Source organism: Leuresthes tenuis, unplaced genomic scaffold (assembly GCF_036924035.1).
Source record: "Leuresthes tenuis unplaced genomic scaffold, fLeuTen1.0.hap1 SCAF_22, whole genome shotgun sequence".
Taxonomy (NCBI): domain Eukaryota; kingdom Metazoa; phylum Chordata; class Actinopteri; order Atheriniformes; family Atherinopsidae; genus Leuresthes; species Leuresthes tenuis.
Window position 1 is genome coordinate 25,307,601 of NW_027325376.1, and position 21,437 is coordinate 25,329,037.

General features: G+C 39.7%; 1 protein-coding gene across 1 annotated transcript in view; it reads left to right on the forward strand.

Moving 5' to 3' along the window:
* Positions 1 to 15,793: 15,793 nt before the first annotated feature.
* Positions 15,794 to 21,437, forward strand: part of adam19a (ADAM metallopeptidase domain 19a) — a 223,620-nt gene continuing 217,976 nt past the window's right edge. The window contains exon 1 of the mRNA XM_072376152.1: positions 15,794 to 16,004. Within this exon, the coding sequence (XP_072232253.1) occupies positions 15,872 to 16,004 (133 nt within the window). The 5' untranslated portion in view covers positions 15,794 to 15,871. The remainder of the gene's footprint in view (positions 16,005 to 21,437) is intronic.

Consider the following 21,437-nt stretch of genomic DNA (forward strand, 5'->3'; position numbering starts at 1 on the left):
AAAATATTTCGCCCACACAATTCTCTTGCACAATTTCTCTTCAGTTTTAAGGTGGTAGAACCTTAAGTTACAGTTTAACTTGATCCCTGAGTATAATTTTTTGTCGTTGTGTTGTGCTGTCACTGCATCAATGTGGAATCTTTCATGTTCACACTGAGATACATGTTAAAATAAAGAAATTTTTCGCAAAGTAGTTTCTGCCTTCTTTTTGTAAATCAGGGATGTTGAAAACTCTTGTGGGTGGGAGAATCCATGTTGTTGTCAGCACATAGCTTCAAAGCCAGCAAATGTGATGTCCAGCTTCCAGTATCCAGCATTTGGTCCCTCTTACTGTAAATTATTACATGCACTCTGTGTTCATACTAGGTCTTAGTTGTCTGTTATCCATTTTTAAGCCATTTCTTTGGATGCTAATCAAAGTGCAGTTATATATCTGCTGGGCCCATCTGTTTCAGTGATTGACATCTCAAACATTTGTCTGGCAAATGGCTCAGTACCACTATGGCCTTGTACAACACAGAGGTATCTTTATCTTGTTTGAATGGAGTCATCCAATACACAATGTATATGTTGTAGTCATTGCACAGAAGGAGGTGGATACAAGGCTTTTCACTGTTCCTAATTAACTTATCTACACTGCAAGAGATTTCTGGCCTATAGGGCAAATTCTAAATTGACTATGGAAGGAATACCACCTCTTGAGAAGTGATAATTCAAATAAACATCCTTCTCATCAGGATAGCTAAGAATAACTCTATGTTTCTGTGGTGTGTGATGGAGAAAAGAGTGAGAAGAAGAACTTTGTTCTTGTGCTTTAGCAGAGGAAGGGTAAACTTTAGGCAGACTTTTTGTCATTTGGGGATCCAGCTAAGCCCTGACTGATATAACTAGGCCTGTGTTGTGAGAAGTGTGTCATGCTCCCTTGACAGGTCTACTAATAACATTAGCAGAGGGGAAGGAAATGTTTGACTCTATCTTGCATGCACAGGATGTCACATGCACATTTGATTCCTCTTCAGAAGCAACAAAGCAAATACACAGAACAGCATGAAACCACATGGCATGCATGAATAAGTCATTTGATGGAAAGAGAACGTTTTCTGCAGGCTACATCTAGCTAACAGCTTTGTGGTTTTGAACTTGTTACCTTGTGATATGATATTGCCTACACCAAATGTTAGAATGTTTTCTTCCTGCTGACAACAGCAAAAAAAAGTATACTTGTAAACAACCTTGTTGCCACTGTCAGAGTTCACTAATATGATACAATTTGTGAGTTTACCTGCTCCTAGAAACAGCCCCACTGGCTTTCTACATTATAAGAAAAAATATCCAGCTTCCAATGATTTTAAAGTTGATAAAATATCAAATTTGTTTTTTTAAACAACATGAAAACTATTTTTTCTATTTTTTTTGGTGGAGTTCTGAGCTGGAACTGCTTAGAGGTTGGCAGGTTTGCAGATGCTGTTGTAATTGCTTCTATGAACAGTGTGACAGATCTGCAAACTAGCACTGCTGGTTACACTAACGTAACTGAACTGGTGTTATTTGGCAAGATATTTCTAGACCTCCTCCACAACAAAAAAAGGAAAAAAAAAACAAACCTGTCAAATCAGCACCTCATCTCCTACTCTCACTGTCATATGAAAAAGAAAACCTCACCACTTCTCAATTCCAGGGTCATTCCCTATCTGGTGGAATGAGTAAAAGCCAACTACATCCCATGTTTCAACAGCTTGCTTTATTCTTGAAGTAACTGTTTTCAGTTTGTAGTTTTACTTCTTTGTAAATTAACTTTGGCTCACTCTTTCATTGTTGCTTCAGCTCATGTGGCTAATTGTTCTGATGCACAGCTCTCTTCAGGTCTGTTTAAGATTTGCTGCTGTGTTTGGGATCATTGTCATCTGACCTTAGGAATGATGGATTCCAAATAGTTTGAAAAGTGCATTGTAGCCATTCCCAAATTGATAAGCCGCAACAATTGCTGGGGTCTGTTTCACAAAGCAGCTTCATCAAACTCTGAGTCTAATCCTAAACTCTGAGTTGATCTACTCTGAGATAGAAAACTTACAGCTCCAGAAATGCTGATTTGAGTTAGTTTAGTCAACTCTGAGTAGTTTCACCTTGAGTTAAGCGCATGCGGCACAACTATAAAAAGCCAGCATCAATGGAGCCCCGATTCACAAGTCAAGTTTGGTTTATGCTTCTCCGTAACGTTGACGGCGTCAACGTGACGCCGTTATTGAGCATTCAAAGTTCTACGTCGAGGGAACGCGTTGCTCTGCAATTCACCACCATGCCGCTAAGGGTGTGTGGCTGTGTGTTTGTGTGGTTTCTGGGGTTATAGTCGAATCCTTGCTTTTTCTTCCGGTCACAGTTAACAACAGTAAACAATGGCAACCGAGGTGGAGCAGCTGTATTTGCAGTTGGAGCTCATCAATATTGAAGAACAAATGCTTATATTGCAAATGTTGAAGCACAGAAGACGTTTGCGGAGGTGGTCCATACAACCACTAAACCGGTCGAGGCTGGGAAAGGGTGAATTTACAACACTGGTTCATCCACTGAGGGACCTGGATGAACAAATGCACTTTCGATACTTTGTCGAAAGTCAACGGGCCGATTTGATGAGCTTCTGTACAGCCATTAAGACCAGAAAAAGTAACTGCCGGAAATTACGTTCTGAGCGGACCAATCACAGCCCTTACGGTCCCGGTCAACGAAATGTGTAGTTCGTCGGATCCACGTCGACGCCATAGCTGCCATTGAAATAACGGAGAAGCATGAACTACGCATAAACCAGATTATTGGAAGGCCAATGGCTGAGTGAATTCCTGGGGGGAGCTCATCCTCTGAGTCCAGCCCCCAAGACACAAGTGCCTTGTAATAGGCCTATAGATATCTTTTTTAAGCCTATTCATACAAATATTTATTTGTCTTTTTTCTCCGGGTCGGGAATGAGATCCTTCCCCAAGTGGAGTTCAAATATCTCGGGGTCTTGTTCACAGTGAGGGACGAATGGAGGGGAGATTGACGGGCGGATCGGTGCGGCGTCTGCAGTGTTGCTCTGCACCGACCCGTCGTTGTGAAGAAGGAGCTGAGCCAGAAGGCGAAGCTCTCTATTTACTGGTCAATCTACGTTCCCATCCTCACCTATGGTCACGACTTGTGGGTAGTGACCGAAAGAACAAGATCGCGAATACAAGCGGCCGAAATGGGTTTCCTCCGCAGGGTTTCTGGGCCTCCCTTAGAGATAGGGTGAGAAGCTCAGTCATCCGGGAGGGGCTCGGAGTAGAACCGCTGCTCCTCCGCATTGAGAGGAGTCAGATGAGGTGGCTCGGGCATCTGGTTAGGATGCCCCCTGGACGCCTCCCTGGGGAGGTGTTCTGGGCCCGTCCCACTGGGAGGAGACCCCGGGGAAGACCCAGGACATGTTGGAGAGACTATGTCTCTCGGCTGGCCTGGGAACGCCTCAGGGTCCCCCAGAAGAGCTGGAGGAAGTGGCCGGGGACAGGGACGTCTGGGTTTCTCTGTTAAAGCTGCTGCCCCCACGACCCGACCCTCGGATAAGCGGCAGATGATGGATGGGTGGATGGATCTTTTTTTCCCTTTCTCCCAACATATACTGATGGTGCCGCTCAAAAAGATAATTGTCTGGAAATGCTAAAACATCTATCCGCAGTCTGATAACCATCTCCCGACGAATATTTGATTCTCTGTGCAATAATGCTGCACCTTCATCCACGGGATCGTTGTCAAAAGGACATGCCATGTTTGTGAAAAAAGTCGCCTCCTACTGTGCCTTCCAGAACTTCTAGAAGAACTAGGCTATGCCAAAACTCGCCTGCTGACTGAAAGAATGAGGAAATCAAATGGCGAGCATGGCTGAAAGAGGGTGGAGACAGAGAGAAACTCGAGGTTTACTGAGAATAATCTGGTCCCGACCAGGTTAGGTTCATAGAGTCTGTTACTACGGTAACTGACCGAGAGCTGAAGTTACCTCTCTCTGAAACAGGCTAGAGTTCCCCCTCTTTCTCTGTTCTGAGTTACCTCCCTTTGTGAAACAGAAAACTCAGAGTTTCCCTCATTTCAGGGTTAATAAACTGAGAGTTTTCACTAAACCTGCTTTGTGAAACAGACCTCTGGTCTAAGATCATTGTTTATGTCCTTCATGTTAACACACACCTAAATCCACCAGACCATTAAAACTCCTAAAGCAAGCTAACACTTGTCGATGATAAGTTAACTAAGTGCATTTGCTTAGCAGCACATAGATACTACTTACCGTCTTAATCCCTAAGGAAGCAATAAGGGAGTACTTAGCTTTTCACAGACTGCTTCAGCATTTAGAATTTTTTTTTTACATCAATAAAAGTTTAATTTGTATGTATTGTTGTTTATCTGATATTGTATTTGTATCAGCAACTGATGACTTACCTGGATGACTTTTTGAAAAAGCTATATTCAGTTTCATTAAACTGAAATTCATTAAACCTTAGAATTTAATGAGGATGTATATTCTATTTAACACCACGGTATACTCCAAGCTATCTGTTATAACTGCATGAATGGAGTTCAGCAGAAATCCCTGACAAACAGATTATTGGTTCTCACTGAAACAGATGCAACTTATCATGTGTCAAACAAGCCAGCTCAGAGCAATGCTTTCTGAAATTACATGGTATCTGTTCACCCAAAAGGCTTCTTGACAAATTCATTGTTTTCCCATGAACTACTTTTTCTAAATCAAGCTATATTCCATCTGCCCACAGAATTTTAAAGATGAGTATTTGTTTTTTTTAATAAAAAAATATGCATATAAGCAAATAAAAACCAGCTCCCATTTTTCTTACAGCGCTTTTGTCTGATATTGTTGCTATTATTTTTTTTCTGGGAACTATGTGCATATTCTGTGTGATGAAAAGCTTTAGGCTCTCCTCTGCAGTTTGCTCTTTTCAAGAGCGAGGAGTTCAGATGAATAGCTTTATGGTGAGAGAAAAATAAATGTTTGAAATAATTGGGCTTTAAGGATAAGCTGTGATTGCCTTTGAAGACTAATTTGGCTTTTTACATTTTTTACAACAAAGCAATGCTGAAGCTATGTCACTGAATATAGATTTGGTGAATAAAACCTCCCAAACATCTAGCAGTAAACAGAAAACATTAACATGAAGCACATACCACTGCTACCTTGTGATAAGGAGAACCATAAGTGGTTGCTGAAAAACAGAAGTCCTGCTAGAGGTCTCATGAGCTTCAGTGTTTATTCATGAAGCAAGAGACATATAAACCCATTTCTCAAAAACCGGTGCACTGTACAACATGTTAGTAAAAGGGAAAAAAAGCTATGATACAACATATGGTTTTAAATAATTCAAATACAACATACACACATTTACACAACTGCTCAGACTGAGAAAGGTTATTGTTAATTGAAAAAAATATTTTTCCTTTCTTTTTCCTTCCAAAATTATTTTGGCAAAGGGGGTTATACTCTACATTTTCTGTAGCTGAAATTTTACTTGACAGAAAATATAAATTTGTTATAAAAGCCAAAAGGGTTTATTTTGCAAACATAAAGATGTGTCAGCAGAATATGACCATTTTCACATCAAATGTCTTAAGTAAAAGGCAGTAAAAGTAGGGGTTCAATATTGGCTTCACTGCCTTGGGAGTAAGAATTTAGCTTTCCAATTAAAAATAAGACTCGGTTTCAAAGTAAGGAGATGATACCTCTGCTGCTTGAAAGACATTGATATCAAGACATATCTTGATTTGTTACAGAGATATAATGAAAATTGTGCTTTTTAAGATATACCTAACTGTACTGAATAAACATGAACCAGTGTGTTCAAAAGAAATAAAAAAGGTGTTTCTCAATAAAGGCTTATGTTACCTAACTAAATGGCTGCAAAGAAAACAGTGTATCATGTTGTGGCTACCAGTTGCCAAAATAATACCCACAAACCACAAACTAACTCACTCACTTAGAAGATACCAATTTTTGGACATAGCACCGGGTCATGCACATTTGGTTTGCGAAACAGCCTAGTTGTCTCATTTAACATCTCATTCTTTCACTCATTCTGTACAAAACCTTTTTAAAAACATCACATATAATGTGTTAACAGCTTGTTTTTGTGTTTTTGAATATTGCTCCCAGCATCCTGTCTTTTGCTCCATGCATATTTGCCTCTAAAACCTCTGCATGTGGGATCTAGCAAAAAGACTTGGCAGTTTTGTAGATTCATGGCATTCAACTTTGACATAGCTGGCTACAACAGCCATGTGTTTCTTCATCCATTGAAAGTCTATGGCTCGAAACTTTACTTTTTTTCAGTTGTAACATGAAAAGTGACTTCTGGTGTATTTAATGTTTTTATCAATGTAATAACGGTAGAGAGGCTTCAAACATCCAGAGAAAGCAAAGATTGTGAACAATGACCTCTTACTTGTTAATCGAGTGATTAGAGCATCTGCTCAGCTAAAGTATATTTAGGCAAAACACTGCTCTAGAATAAGCATAGCTAAAATGAGTTTAATCGTTTATCATATTCACTGAGAGATGTAGGCTACTCAAGACTGTGACACAAATAAAAGAGCACTGCTCAAGCAATGCATACCATCTTCATCACTAATTTCAGTCCCAGAGTTCTCCAGATGGAACACTTGGTCATTAAGGCTGGCACGTAGATGAGCTTCAGACAGTTGTGCTTACTTATCATGTCTCCTGATTTCTTCTCCTGTGTCTTACACAAAAAAAGCTATAGTGTATCTGGGTTCTCACTTAAGTAATGCTGTCTTTGTTAAAGCTAGTAGGACTAGTAAAGAGTCTTTAAGAACAAGGAATGAGCACTAAGTGCATTTTCAATGATAGGTCTGATTAATGGCTGTGAATTAATTAGTCAATGTATTCTAGCCCCCATACTATATAATCTCTCCTACCACAGTGGTAGTTGCAGAACTGTTCTCTGTACTGGCAGCATATTGGTGAATATGCTGTAGCTCAGGAGGAAGAGCAGTCGCCACCAATCGGAAGGTCGGTGGTTCGACTCTGGCTTCCCCGGGCTACATGTCGAAGCGTCCTTGGGCACTGAACCCCACGTTGCCCCCCCAGTGTATCATTGGGGGTATGAATGTGTGTGAATGCTTAGAAAGCATGTAGTTATGAATCTTAAGACGTGCTGTATGAATGTGTGTGAGTGGGTGAATGCGGCATGTAGTGAAGCGCTTTGAGTGGTCAGTTAGACTAGAAAAGCGCTGTACAAGTACAAGTCCATTTACCATTTACCATATTAGAACTGGCTTGGACCAAAGGGAATCGAGGTGTGTACGCCTTAAGCATCAGCACATGTAGGCAGTTGGTAATCTGTAAAATGTGTTGTATAATAAGAATATGCAATTCTATTCGATCATGGAAGAACAGTCAAGAGAAAGAAGCACCAAGCTTTTAAATACTCTAAAACTAATCTTGCATATCAAATGATACTTGCACAGGTTATGAAGCTTTCTGGACATTTCTTCATTCATTCAGCGTCTTACTTCTCACGGTCAGTGTAGTGGCAGCAGCCTGAAGTGCCTCACAATGCACCCAAGCTTTATGTGGGCAAAATTTTCCATAACATTTTTTTTGTTGTGTTAATTTACTTAGTTACTTACACAGTAACACCAACTGCATTAAAACAGCCAGGAACATAAGACCAGACAATCTGAAATCCAGACATCCAGTTGTTTGGGTTTGAGTTGCAAGAGTAGCACTTTAAGAGGAGATTCCAGGACCCCCCTCTCTATAGCTACCTCTTCAAGTCAGTCAGTAAAATCTTCATTGCAGGTGAACAGAAAACAAATCTCCTTGAATCTCTGTCAATAGAAGAGTACAAAGTTGACATAACTCATAGAGTTAGAATCAAGATACATTTTAGAAATATGCCAACATAAAGTAGATCACAATTGTGTGACTGTTAACTGTTTTTCTTAAGTCATTGTTGAAGATGTTTTTTTTATTATATGGTTATTGTGGAGATTAACCAGAAGCGGAAGGTGAACAATGTTGAAATAGAGGAATGGATAAAGACTCAGTGTTTATTTGTTGTCCATATTAACATGCATCTTATACAATAGGTATAACAACAAAAGAAGATTAATGGAATCCTTCCCATTATTATCACTGATGTATCATCAAGTAGAGCAGCTTTAGAAGTATCTTTAGAACCTGATTTGTATTTAGACAGCTTCTGTCCAGTTGATCTTTCTGAGCTAACAGCAATAGTCTCTTCTAAACCATCAACTTGTATTTTAGACCCAATCCCAACCAGACTGTTCAAGGAGGTTTTCCCCTTAATCAATACTTCCATATTGGATTTGATCAATCTGTCTTTGTTGACAGGATATGTACCTCAGACTTTTAAGGTTTCTGTAATTAAACCTTTAATTAAAAAAACCTACTCTTGATTCAGAAGTGTTGGCTAATTATCGACCTATATCCAATCTCCCTTTTTTGTCTAAAGTTCTTGAAAAAATAGTTGCAGTTCAACTTTGTGATCATTTACATAGAAATAATCTGTTTGAAGAGTTTTAGTCAGGATTCAGAGTGCATCATAGCACAGAAACGGCACTGGTGAAAGTTACCAATGATCTCCTGTTAGCTTCTGATAGCGGACTTGTTTCTGTGCTTGTCCTGTTGGATCTCACAGCTGCATTTGATACGATCGATCACAGCATTCTGTTACAGAGACTTGAACATGTTATTGGGATTAAAGGAACTGCATTAGGCTGGTTTAAGTCATATTTATCTGATAGTTTCCAGTTTGTTCTTGTAAATGAAGAATCTTCCTTCCACACGTTGGAGTAAGTCATGGAGTTCCTCAGGGTTCTGTGCTTGGACCGATTCTTTTTACTTTATACATGCTTCCATTAGGTAACATTATCAGACAGCATGGCATACATTTCCATTGCTATGCTGATGATACTCAGCTGTACTTATCTATGAAACCAGATGAAACCTACAGGTTGGTCCGACTACAAGCCTGTCTTAAAGACATAAAGACCTGGATGACTCAGAACTGTCTGCTTTTAAATTCAGACAAAACTTAAGTTGTTCTCTTTGGACCTGAGCGCTTCAGGGAGAAATTGTCTAGTTATATAGTTACTCTAGATGGTATTTCCTTGGCTTCTAGTTCTACAGTGAGGAACCTTGGAGTTATTTTTGACCAGAATTTATCATTTGACGCACATATAAAACTGGTTTCTAGGACTGCCTTCTTTCACCTTCGTAATATTGCTAAAATCAGAAACATCCTGTCTCAGGGTGATGCAGAGAAATTAGTTCATGCATTTGTTACTTCAAGACTGGACTACTGTAATTCCTTATTATTGGGCTGTCCCACATATTCTCTGAAAAGCCTCCAGCTGATCCAAAATGCTGCAGCCAGAGTTCTGATGAGAACTAACAGGAGAGATCATGTTTCTCCAGTTTTAGCTTCTCTTCATTGGCTCCCTGTTAAATTCAGAATAGAATTTAAGATTCTTCTTCTCACATATAAAGTTCTTAATGACCGAGCTCCATCATATCTTAAAGATCTAATTGTAAGGTATTTTCCTTACAAAGCACTTTGCTCCCAAACTCCAGGTTTAGTTGTTGTTCCCAGAGTTTCTAAAAGTAGAATGGGAGGCAGAGCCTTCAGTTATCAGGCCCCTCTCTGTGGAATAAGCTGCCAGTAAATGTCCAGGAAGCAGACACCCTTTCCACTTTTAAGATTAGGCTTAAAACTTTCCTTTTTGATAAAGCTTATAGTTAGGGATGGCTCAGGTAATCCTGAAACATCCCATAGTTAAGCTGCTATAGCCTTAGACTGCTGGGGGACCTCATCTGTCACACCTTTCCTCACTTTGCTCTCTTTTTTCCCCCTGTTTAATTTCTCAAATGATTTTATGTACATGTGACATTATTATGGTTATTAACTTGTGTTTCCCTGTTCCAACAGATATCCTTTGAATGGTGTTATGGTGTTTTTCCCCCCTCTTTTCCCTCTTTTCTGTCTTCTCAAACCCCAGCTGGTCGAGGCGGATGGCCACCCTTCCTGGTTCTGGTTCTGCCAGAGGTTTCTTCCTGTTAAACGGAGTCGTTCCTTTCCACAGTCGCCTCAGGCTCAGGACGGGAGATTGGACTGAAGACAAGTTTCGGTGCAATCTGTTGGTTTTGTTAGCTAGGATATTGTTTTTGAATTGACTCTATATGAATGAATTGGGTTATTTTTAAATTAATTAAATGGATTTCATTGGATTATGATTACAATGAATTGAATTCCAATTGGCTTGAATTGGACTATATTATTTAAGTGCCTTGAGATGGCAATTGTTGTAATTTGACGCTATATAAATAAAACTGAATTTAATTAAATTGAACTAGATTATCACACTGCATTAAAGTATGTTATCAAATTACCTTACAGGACAAATAAATCTTATGCTCTTCCTATTACATTGTTCTTCCTCTCACTGAGCAATGAGACCAGGATGATGGATTTAAATGGCCCTCAATTTAAGCCTCTGACCTTTCAGTGGAACAAGTGGTAGGGACACTATCCCCCAAACAGAGCGGAACACCAACAACATAAAATAAACCATTTGTGCCACAGCTCACTGAACAAGTGCGATATATACTCTCCCCCCAGCAGAATAAGGAGTCTGAACTGGTTGTGCAGCAGAGGAGTCATTTTCCTTACGAGGTGAAATAAATCCATCTTATCCCCCCCCCCGCCAACTGAATCAAAATCTTTGCTATAATTCCAAAGTCAAAGAGAATGAGCGTGACACCCACAAATGACTGTAGCTGGGGGATACATCTACAATTACTCTAAGCTTCATTTGGGCCTGCTCGAATGCTCTGGTTGCTGCATATACACATTACAAAATAAGCAGCTCACATGATCTGAGTCCTCTGGTGGAAACAGATAGCTCTTTTGGACTAGACAACGATATGTCTGTCATTTTGTGTTGGTCATGATAAAGGCCTGCAGAGGCAAGGCAGTCAGCAAGCTCAAGTGAATTCAGATTATTTCATATTGCACAAAACCGCAACGCTGAAAACTGTAGCTGCACAAAATCTTTACTGCACTGCAACAAGAGAGAAAACATGTGACGTAATGTTTCAATAAATATCAATAGGTATTGTAACTCTCGTCATTACTCAGTCAAAGGAAAACTGAGTGGTAGTCTGACTGACAGTGTTTAAAACCGTCTTACATACAAGTGATTAATATCAGTTATGCGATGTATACATATCAATTTATATTATAAGTTTGATATTTACTTTAGTGTGCAGCCATATTGCCAAAAATACATGAAAATAAAGAGATGTTGAAGTTTGCGACCCCATTTACATTTCCTCTTATATATCTTATAAGTTTCAGACAAGTCCCAAAAATGAGAAAATCCAATCAAAGAAGTGAGACAAAGATATGTATTATAGATTTTTTTTTATTTTGAAATATACAGTATTGCATATCTGTGAATGGAAAAAGTAGTTCTGTCTTTGTTCTCAGTATCAGGTGCAATGTATGGTGGCCCTAAGTGTCAAAACACGGCAACATTTCAGAAAACGTGCCGACATTTCAGAAAACACAATGACATTTCATGTAAATGTTGTCGTGTTTTCTGAAATGTCATTGCGTTTTCTGAAATGCATTTGTTGGCTGTGACAGAAGCCTTAAAAGAAGCCAGAGCGACAGCTAAGTCCTCTGTACCTATCCTGCTCGACTTATCGACTGCATTTGACACTGTCAACCACAGTATCCTTTTGTCCGTACTCTCTAGCATGGGCATCACAGGGAGAGCACACTCCTGGTTTGAATCACTGGTCGGTCATTCAAAGTATCCTGGTTTGGTCACACTTCTGCAGCGCACCACCTCGCCTCGCCATGGTTCAGTACTGGGACCTCTTCTCTTTGCCATATACACCACCTCACTGGGACAGATCATCCGATCACATGGCTTCTCATACCAATGTTATGCTGATGATACCCAGCTCTATCTGTCATTCCCACCTGATGACCACACGGTCTCAGCTGAATCTCAGACTGTCTCTATAACATATCAACATGAATGAAATCCCATCACCTCCAAATTAACCTCCCAAAAACTGAACTGCTTGTCTTCCCAGCCAAACCAACCATACACCACAGCATCTGCATCCAAACTGAATCCCTATCTCTTGCTCCATCAAAGGTAGCTAGAAACTTGGGTGTCATGATTGATGACCAACTAACCTTCAAAGATCACGTTACCTCGGTTGCTCGTTCATGCCACTTTGCATTAATAAACATAAGAAAGATCAGACCATACCTGACCCAACATGCCACCCAACTCCTGGTGCAGGCCATGGTCATCTCCCGCCTTGACTACTGCAACGCTCTCCTAACTGCTCTCATAACTGGTCTCCCAGCCTTTGCTGTAAAACCTCTGCAGATGGTCCAGAACGGCTTTATGGCTTCGATCAGCCTAAAAGAACACGTCACCCCTCTGTTCATTGAACTCCACTGGCTACCCTTAGCTGCCCGCATCAAATTCAAGTCACTGATGTTAGCTTACAAAGTTACAAAGTGCTTAATGGAACGGCTCCCATCTACTTGAATGCTCTTGCAAAGGCTTCTGTCCCAACTCAGTCCCTCCGTTGGATTGTTGTCTAGCAGCTCCTACACCATGCTTAAGACAATCCAAACTCTGTTCATGTGTCGTCCCACGATGGTGGAATGACCTACCGAGCGCTACCAGAACAGGGGCGTCCCTGTCTATCTTCAAGAAACTCTTGAAAACCCAGCTCTTCAGAGAGCATCTCCTATCCTAGCACTTACCTTGTACTTTCCGTACCCCCCTCTATCTCTGCACTTTATCTTTCTGCACTTCCTTCTATGCCTGCACCCTATCTCTACTCTGTCACCTCTGACAGAGTCTGACTAGTGGGTTTCTTCTATGTAGCTTATTGTTAGCTTCTTTTATATAGCTTGTTATATCTTCATCTGTAAGTCGCTTTGGATAAAAGCGTCTGCTAAATGCATAAACATAAACATTGTACGTTGGTCTGTTGTTTTTCAACTCTTGTGAGTTGCCTGTTGCTATATGTCCCATGGATATGGAGTACTTTCAATTGCAAAACAGCAGCAAAAGCTGGAGTACAGGGGCCTGGTATAGGACTTTGTGGGAAGGTGCAGATCTAACCGTCTGCAGCTTAACACCTCCGAGACCAAGGAGATGATGGCGGACAGGAGGAAGAGACCCCGTCTACCTGATACCTGGGACTGCAGCTGGATGACAAATTTGACTGGACTGTTAACACAGAGAGCATGTACCGTAAAGGACTGAGTCGTCTTTACTTCCTGAGAAGGCTGGAATCCTTTAACATCTGTAAAAAACTGCTGTTGATATTTTACCAGTCTGTTGTGTCTAGTGTTCTCTTTTATGCTGTGGTTTGTTGGGGGGCAGTTTTAAAAAGAGGGATGCTAGACATTTGGACAGACTGGTGAGGAGTGCTGGATCTGTGGTGGGAACAGATATGGACTCTATCTATCTATCTATCTATCTGGACTTTAAACAAAGAGTTTGGGGGTCTTGAGAACAGTGAAACTCCATAATAAGGTATTTTTGAATTGAGCATCAATAATTGTATATATTTTTTCTGAAACATAGTTGGGAACAAAATAGACGCTCACACTCATAATCACAATTTAGATATCGTGGTTATTGAATATGTGATGAGAAATCCCATGCAGTCAGAGATCATGCTAATTTAACATTTATTTAAACCTACAACCTTCTTGTTGCCAGACACCACTATCACACACACAAAGTTAATATAAAGTTAAGTATGTTTACAGATTTGTCATTCATTTGGATGTAGTTTACTCAGAAACGTGAAAACACGTTTTATGAAATCCATTCCTTGTTTTCTGAAGCACCAGGAGATGTCAGGTTAAACATTATCACATCAAGAACGGTTGACGGTTGATTTTGCTTCAAAATAAGAGTAATATAAAATCTAGCCAAATGAACGATTAAACTGATCTCTGGATATGGAAACTCGTTTTATGAATGAAATTGATGTTTTGAATTCAACCCATGTCACATCTCAACATAGCATAGTTAAATGCTTACGGGAAACATAAAATACTTTATATGTGAAAGTTTTAAAAAACCCACAAAGGAGTTGGTATTATGTTATTAAGCTCAGACTTGGTCTGTATAGACCCTAGACTGCAATTAATTATCGATTAATTAAATATTAGTATAAGTATTAAGAAGCATTATAAAAAGCACCCTACGTCCCATACTTGTCGGGGGAAGACAAAAGGATTCAAATGGTTTCTACACATTTTGCTAAAGAAATCAGAGAAAGAACGCATCTCTTCATAAGGTTCTGATCTTCCCTTTACGGATGATCAGTAAGCAGCACTTTTATACATGCTGATTTATTATCCATAATCTAACCTGCTTAACCTAAAGCAGGCTAAATGTGGACAAGTTATGGTAGCAACATATCGTTTTAAGAATTAAAACATGTCTGTGAAAACTAAGGGATTAAATTTGAGTCTGGATCAGGTTCAATTTTTGAGCAGAACCTTTACATTGCGACACATACTTAAATTAAAAGCCCATTCAAGGTTTATTTTAGACTTTACATACCATGGACGAAAGAACTAAAATATATAGACTGTGTTTTCCCTGTTGCATATTGCTGCTGATGCAGTTTTGCTGCTGGGGGATTTGATTAGCTGACCAATTTATGTGTGGGTGCATATGTCTGCTCATATGTCTCACATGTGTCTCTATGTCTGTGTGACAGTGCTTGATGTACCAAGGTGCAGAGTTATAAAACAAGTTGGGAGTGACTTAGAGGATAGATTGGCCTATTCTAACACCAATCAGAGGATCCCTGAAGAGACTTTGGGCAAGGTACCAAACCCCACATTGCCTGTGATATATTCATCTGTGTGAGGTTGTGTATAACAGAGAAAAATGCTCTACGAATAGAATAAGAAGCCCCTTTCTGAATGTGTGTGTGACTATGGCTGGAGTATATGCTGGAGAATATGGAGTGCTCAAACAGTTTAAAATCATTTTTAGACAATAGACGATAAAAAAATACAGTTAATTGAAAACCATCTGACAATAACGGCAGAAGACATAAAAAAGCTGTATACAGTCCACTAAATATGCTAAACATTATCAAAAGGACTTTAGCTTAGTTGAATTGCTTTAGGACTGCATGATGGCCTCACAGGAAGAGGGTTCCTGGTTCGAATCCTGGCTGGGGCCTTTCTGTGTGGAGTTTGCATGTTCTCCCCCTATATATGTGGCTTGATTGATAACCCAAAATTGACCCTAGGAGTGACTGTGGGCATCCATGGTTGTTTGTCTCTATGAGGCCCTGTGATGGACTGAGGCCCTATCTGGGGTTTGCCATGCCTCACGCCTAGTGATGACTGGAGGGGGTTCCAGCCCCCTGGCGACCTTAAATTTAAGTAAGTGGGTATAGAAAAGGGATAGATGAATTGCTTTAATTGCTTCTTTAAAATGCTGCTATTACCCATATTATCACTGTATATGGGTAGCAGTGGGTTATAGAAATGCATTCAATTAATAATCAATATATAATTAAACAAACATTATTAATGACAGAGTGAAAAGACGAGCGCTTTGGAAGGAATTTAGCAATGCAATGTAGTCATCGTCGTTAATCTTCGTTTATTTTGATGGTCTAAACAGGAAGTGCTTCATTGTAATATCTGCTATTTGACGCACGACAGTCTGAAAGGGAGGCAGAGTTGGACAACGGCGAGGAAAGGGGGGATTGCCGGCGCTACCGAGGGTCACAGGGATGTACAGTAAACACAGGCAGAAAAATGTCCAAACATCACCGGCAAAATGTGGATGTTTACTCGTTTTTCTTATTTTTTTGTCGCTGAGCGGCACACTGGAAAGAGCACGTGGAGATGATACAGGAGAACAAGGTAAGGAAAAGAGCGAACATGCTGTAAAACTTCTTCTAACGTCTACCGAGAAGCACCGGAGATGATTTTAGAAATGTATATATTAAGGGTTTAAAGTGTGTCATTCAAGTGAAATATATTTAGATGGAATGTTAAATGTTTTAGTGTGACAGACCTCGAACTCGAAGTTTTTATTATTTATCCGTTATCAGAGTTCGTGGGCTGCATGAGCCAAGTTCTATTTAAAATCTGCAAATTTAGTGACCAAAATCATGAAGCAAAAGCGTAAGACCCGCATTCCCTTCGAAACCCCTCGAGAGCAGCCTGGATATATTCTTTATTCGGGTTCTGGCCGAACCCAGAACACCTACAAACCCGCCGTGTAACACGAACTATCTCAGCCGCTACCAGCTCTAACAGCTGTCCCCCGCGAGTAGGAAGCAGGGAGGGAAAGAAAGTTTATCATGCAAACTTGACGTTTTTATGACAAAAAAAAGCTTTTATAGCTATAATTAGTTATTCTGGAAACAAACGGTCTTTTATTTTTCAGTAGACACGTTTTACTATGAACAAGTATAGCATTAATCAAGTGTTCTGGAACTGGATTCCAGCACGTATCACTGCATCTGATACAGATACAGATACGTGTGCTATTTTTTCTGCACAGATGGACAAACAACTACAATGGAATCAACTCTTTGGCGTTTTAAAACCTGCTTCCGATGGTAGACTTAATCACAATCGTTTTTTCAGCTTCACTACAGGAACAGCCCCGTTCTCCTTTGTGCGGTGTCCATAAAAGGCAGAATTTAGAGAGAAGCACACCCATACAATAAAGGAGCCCAGATTCCACTGATGATGTCACAGAAATCGTTTTGTGGACTTTTGCGATGACACGACCATTTGGATTGGTTTTGATCCTGTTGTGGGCAGTGTGCTATCAAAAGTTTAAAATAACTGAAACAAATCCAGCACCTACCTTTCTTCAGCCATGCAGAGAAGTCAAACTGTGACAGAGCAGACATCATCCTCTCTGGTCATGCGGCCTGAGTTGCCACAAGGCAAAATAAGTCACAAACAATATTGTCCATTGAAAAAAAAGATGTCTCCAGTTAATGGAATTAAGAGCATGTGTGTGGCTTCTGGACAAACATCAACCCACAGTGGAGCTTCGAATGCAGCCTTGTCAGATGCAGTCTCAACACAGCAGAGCTAAAATAGACCCGTCTTTGTGTGGCATGTTAATTGTTTGACTGTGGTCAGTTCTCAGACTGTGGCTGATAAGTGCTACTTCACCATCAATGTACTGGTGCATTGTATAGCAAAACCTTTTAACAAGTAAAATGCAGACAATCCTTTGTGGAACACGTGCTGCCTTTTTCTGATATCATAAATGATTTTTAGAATTTGGATCATGGATTCTGGGACAATGTGATGGATAAGTTTTCCTTCATTACGTTTGTTGCACAAATATATACATCATATTAATTATTGTCATCATGATTAAATATTAATCAGAATTCTAAAGTGTGATGCTTTGCATGTGGTCAAAGTCCAAACAAACCTACTCTAAAACAACTTATGTAGGTTATGTTTAACGGACTGTCTGACAATGAAACATTATACACAAAGTCCACTTGGAGTAACAGGTTTAATTGATTATCAGTTGCCAGGGTTCTACAGCTGTTGGCGGCTGAACTAAGTCCCTCTATCACAAGCATCTTTACATTAACCGATCTACAACCTACATGATCAAAATCAGCTGTCCCTTGTGACATTTGTTTCTATGTTCAGGTGAAATTACAGGGAACACTCGGAAAAGAACAGCAGTCTGCTTTTCGTGTTACAATTAAAGCAACTTTGGAGAATTTGACAAATTGTTTGCTCTTTGGCTCCCCCTGCAGTTGTAGGATGTGACACCACTATCATAAAAAAAAATCTGTGTGAGCCCTGCACATGTACAGCCATACACACATCATGAAGAGGCCACAAAGACACCATCAAAGGATCATGAAGCAAAGCAATGTGGTGAGAGGTGTTCTTGGGCAGTTTCAGGCCTGGGAATGTGCATAACAAAACAAGTCAGAGGGACATAGTGTTCATAAACTTCTCTTGTGTGATACTAACTGATAGAGTTTTATTTTCAATTGTTTCAACTAAAAACTAATATATAATGATAATCATAATGATAATAATAATAATGATAAAATGCACGATGGTGTTGTCGTTCGCACCATCGCCTCACAGCGAGAGTGTTTCAGGTTCAACTCCGGCTGGGGCCTTTCAGGTGGAGTTTGCATGTTCTCCCGTGTATGTGTGGGTTCTCTCCGGGTTCTCCGGCTTCCTCCCAATGTCATGCAAAATTTTCTTTATGAGTGAGTGTGTGTGGTTGTGTGTCTGTGTGTGACCCTGTGATGGGCTGCCGACCTGTCCAGGTGTACCCCGCCTCTCGCCCGATGACTGCTGGGACAGGCTCCAGCCCCCCTGTGACCTGATTGACGGATTAAGTGGGTATAGAAAATGGGTGGATGTCTGTGTGTAGAAGGAAAGGAAATTAAAATCAATAGATGAGACAAAATTTTAAAAATGACATAAAAATAGTGTATCTATACTCGAGAAGCCTGTAAAGTGGCATTTTATATCAAGTGTGAACTTACATTCTTAAAGTTTGCAGTTATTGATTTGTTATTGAATCTTGAAAGAAGCATTGTTATTGTCACGATACTTTCAGGCAACACAGCAGAGAGATTCTAGTGCTTGAAGATATTCCATATATATGTATGTATGTGTGTGTGTGTGTGAATTTCGTTGATTAAAGAGCTGATTCCCTCCCAGTCCCCCCAACACTGTTGGAAATGAACGTTTTGTTTTACCTAATTAGAAATTTGATTTTAATAGGGCAGCAGTTGCAGTTAAATGTATCGATAATGTAATCATTTAAGCAACATTTTAACATGTTAAAATGTTAAAATAAAGCAGTCCCTTTAATTTGAAAGTAACTTTAATTTAGATTGAAATATCTCAGGTACACAATGACCAGTTAACCTTAAAATGGTGTTTAACTTTTATCGGTGTCTAATGAATTGTAAGTAATTAATCAGGAAAAATACTAATAATAAAGAAACAAACAAATTCAAAGGAAAAGTGGCACTGGCGGCTAGGAAACAGCAAGAAGAATGAAGTTGTGCGACTATACAAGCATTTTCACATGTGAGATCTCTGTGAAAAAAAGGGAAGGGTCAGTGGGTCATAGTATTGCAGTCAAATAAAAGTTACTGCAATAGCGTTGTGCAAATGAACACAAACACAGAGATTGTATCTTTACTGAAGCTAACTGTACGGATATTTTCCGTGTTTCCTAATTGTATGTGTGGCTGTTTAGCTTTTGAGTTATGAGAATATACTAAGTTGATGTTAATAGCATTTGCTTTACTAGAATGAGACCAGTTACAACATTGGTCTCAACTGTATTGATTTGTTAATTAGCCATGTGTTTTGTTTTTCTGTGGCTTTACCTGAAATTTTTATCTGGGGTATTTCTATCTGGTTTCCAAGCATGCCAGTCTGGTGAAAGCTGTAATACTTTAACTTGAAATGAACATGAAGTCGGGGACAGGGACGCCTGGGTTTCTCTGTTAAAGCTGCTGCCCCCGCGACCCGACCCTCGGATAAGCGGCAGATGATGGATGGATGGATGAACATGAAGTCAGTTACTATGACTCGACGAGATCCTAGCTGTTTTTACATCATTTTGTTGAGCTTGTAATAGCACACAGTTCAAGAATGTCCAATTCAAGATTTTCCTGATACTCTTCAGCCTCCTTTCTTGATCCTGTGTTGACACCACGAGCTCCTGCTTTGACTTGAAGACTTGACACCATGGCTTAAGGTCACAACTTTGCATTCAGTCAATGCATTAGTGCAAGGTTTTTCTATGTTGTGCCTGCAATGGTGAGGCGTTGTTATACTGAAAGTAACCAAACAGAGCTTTGTTCAAAAAGTGACTTGATTTTTCCGTATGCACACTATAGGCCAAAAGTTTGGAAGCAAAATCAAATTTGTACTAAAAAGATCATAGGTCATCTTATTGGTATACTTACATTATGTAATAATCATGTTTACTTAAAATAAACATGATTATTATATAAAGAGTCTCTTGTTAGAATACATTTTTACTGTATTTATCAGGTGTTTGGGTATTTCTTGCTTTGACTTTGCATTCTTCAAAGTAACCTCCTCTGACTTTAACAACAGCATGGCATATATGGGGCATTTGTTGCACAAGTTTTTCAAGGTATGTGCCAGGAATTGCATTCCAAGCTTACTTAAGTTAATCAATGAAACTGCTGATTTGTGGGACGCACTTTGCTGATTGATCGATTCAATTCGTCCCACACAAGCTCAATTAGAGAAAAGTCAGGAGACTGAGGGAGGCAAACCATCTTTTGAAGAACGCCTTCCTCTTCTTTTTGTATCGGTAGCTTGGACCAATTGATTAGGGTCATTATCTTGCTGCAAAACAAACTTTCGACCGACAAGTCTTAGTCCAAATGGAACTGCATGATGCTGAAGGATGGAGTGGTACTGTTCCTTTCTTCATGATACACTTTACTTCAAACAATTCTCCTACTTTATCACCAGCAAAACATCCCCAAACCATGGCACTGCCACGTCCATGCTTTACTGTGGGTGTTATGCATGGTGCTTTAAGACGTTTACCAATTTGTCTGTAGACTCAAAGTTGTCTCCAGTCATCATAGGTACAATTCTGGTGTGCTTTTGTACACGCATATCTCTTTTTCTTGTAGAAGAAGTTTATTTTTCTTTGCAGATACACAACCTTTCAGACCAGCCTTTCTCAAACGTCTTCTCACAGTTGTCAGGGATATGGGTTTTTACCTTTACATGTTGATTTCCTCCCTTATTTGTGGTGCTGTTTTTCACCAATCTCTCTTACTGGTGACAATTATATGTTTACCCTCTGCTTTTGTAGTAATCCTTCTTGCGTTCCTTTTTCTATCATCATAACTTCCAGTTTCTGCAGGGTGTAGTGAACTCCCACTGTTGGACACCATTAGATATTTTGCAATTTCTCTCTCAGTGTATCCTGCTTTTCTCAAAGTACAAATCTGTACTCGTGTTTCTTTAGTCTGCTGTTCCTTTCTTGCCTGTTTCACAGTTGAGATTTTTGTATACAGACTCTTAAAAGCGAAAGAGCTCAAGTGAATAATGCAAACTGTTATTTGTTTGTTACTTTTGCACTGAAGTTGTGACTCTTGCAAATATTCTCAACCCTAAAACTAAGCCCTTCTTTTCTTTTGTTAAAATTTATTCAGCAATTGTCTGGAAACACCAATGTATAGCTAAAGGTAAATTGAAGAAAATGGCGCATATCAATGAAAACACAGTCTGACCATGCAGTGATTACATCCCAAAATCCATAGAACTCATACA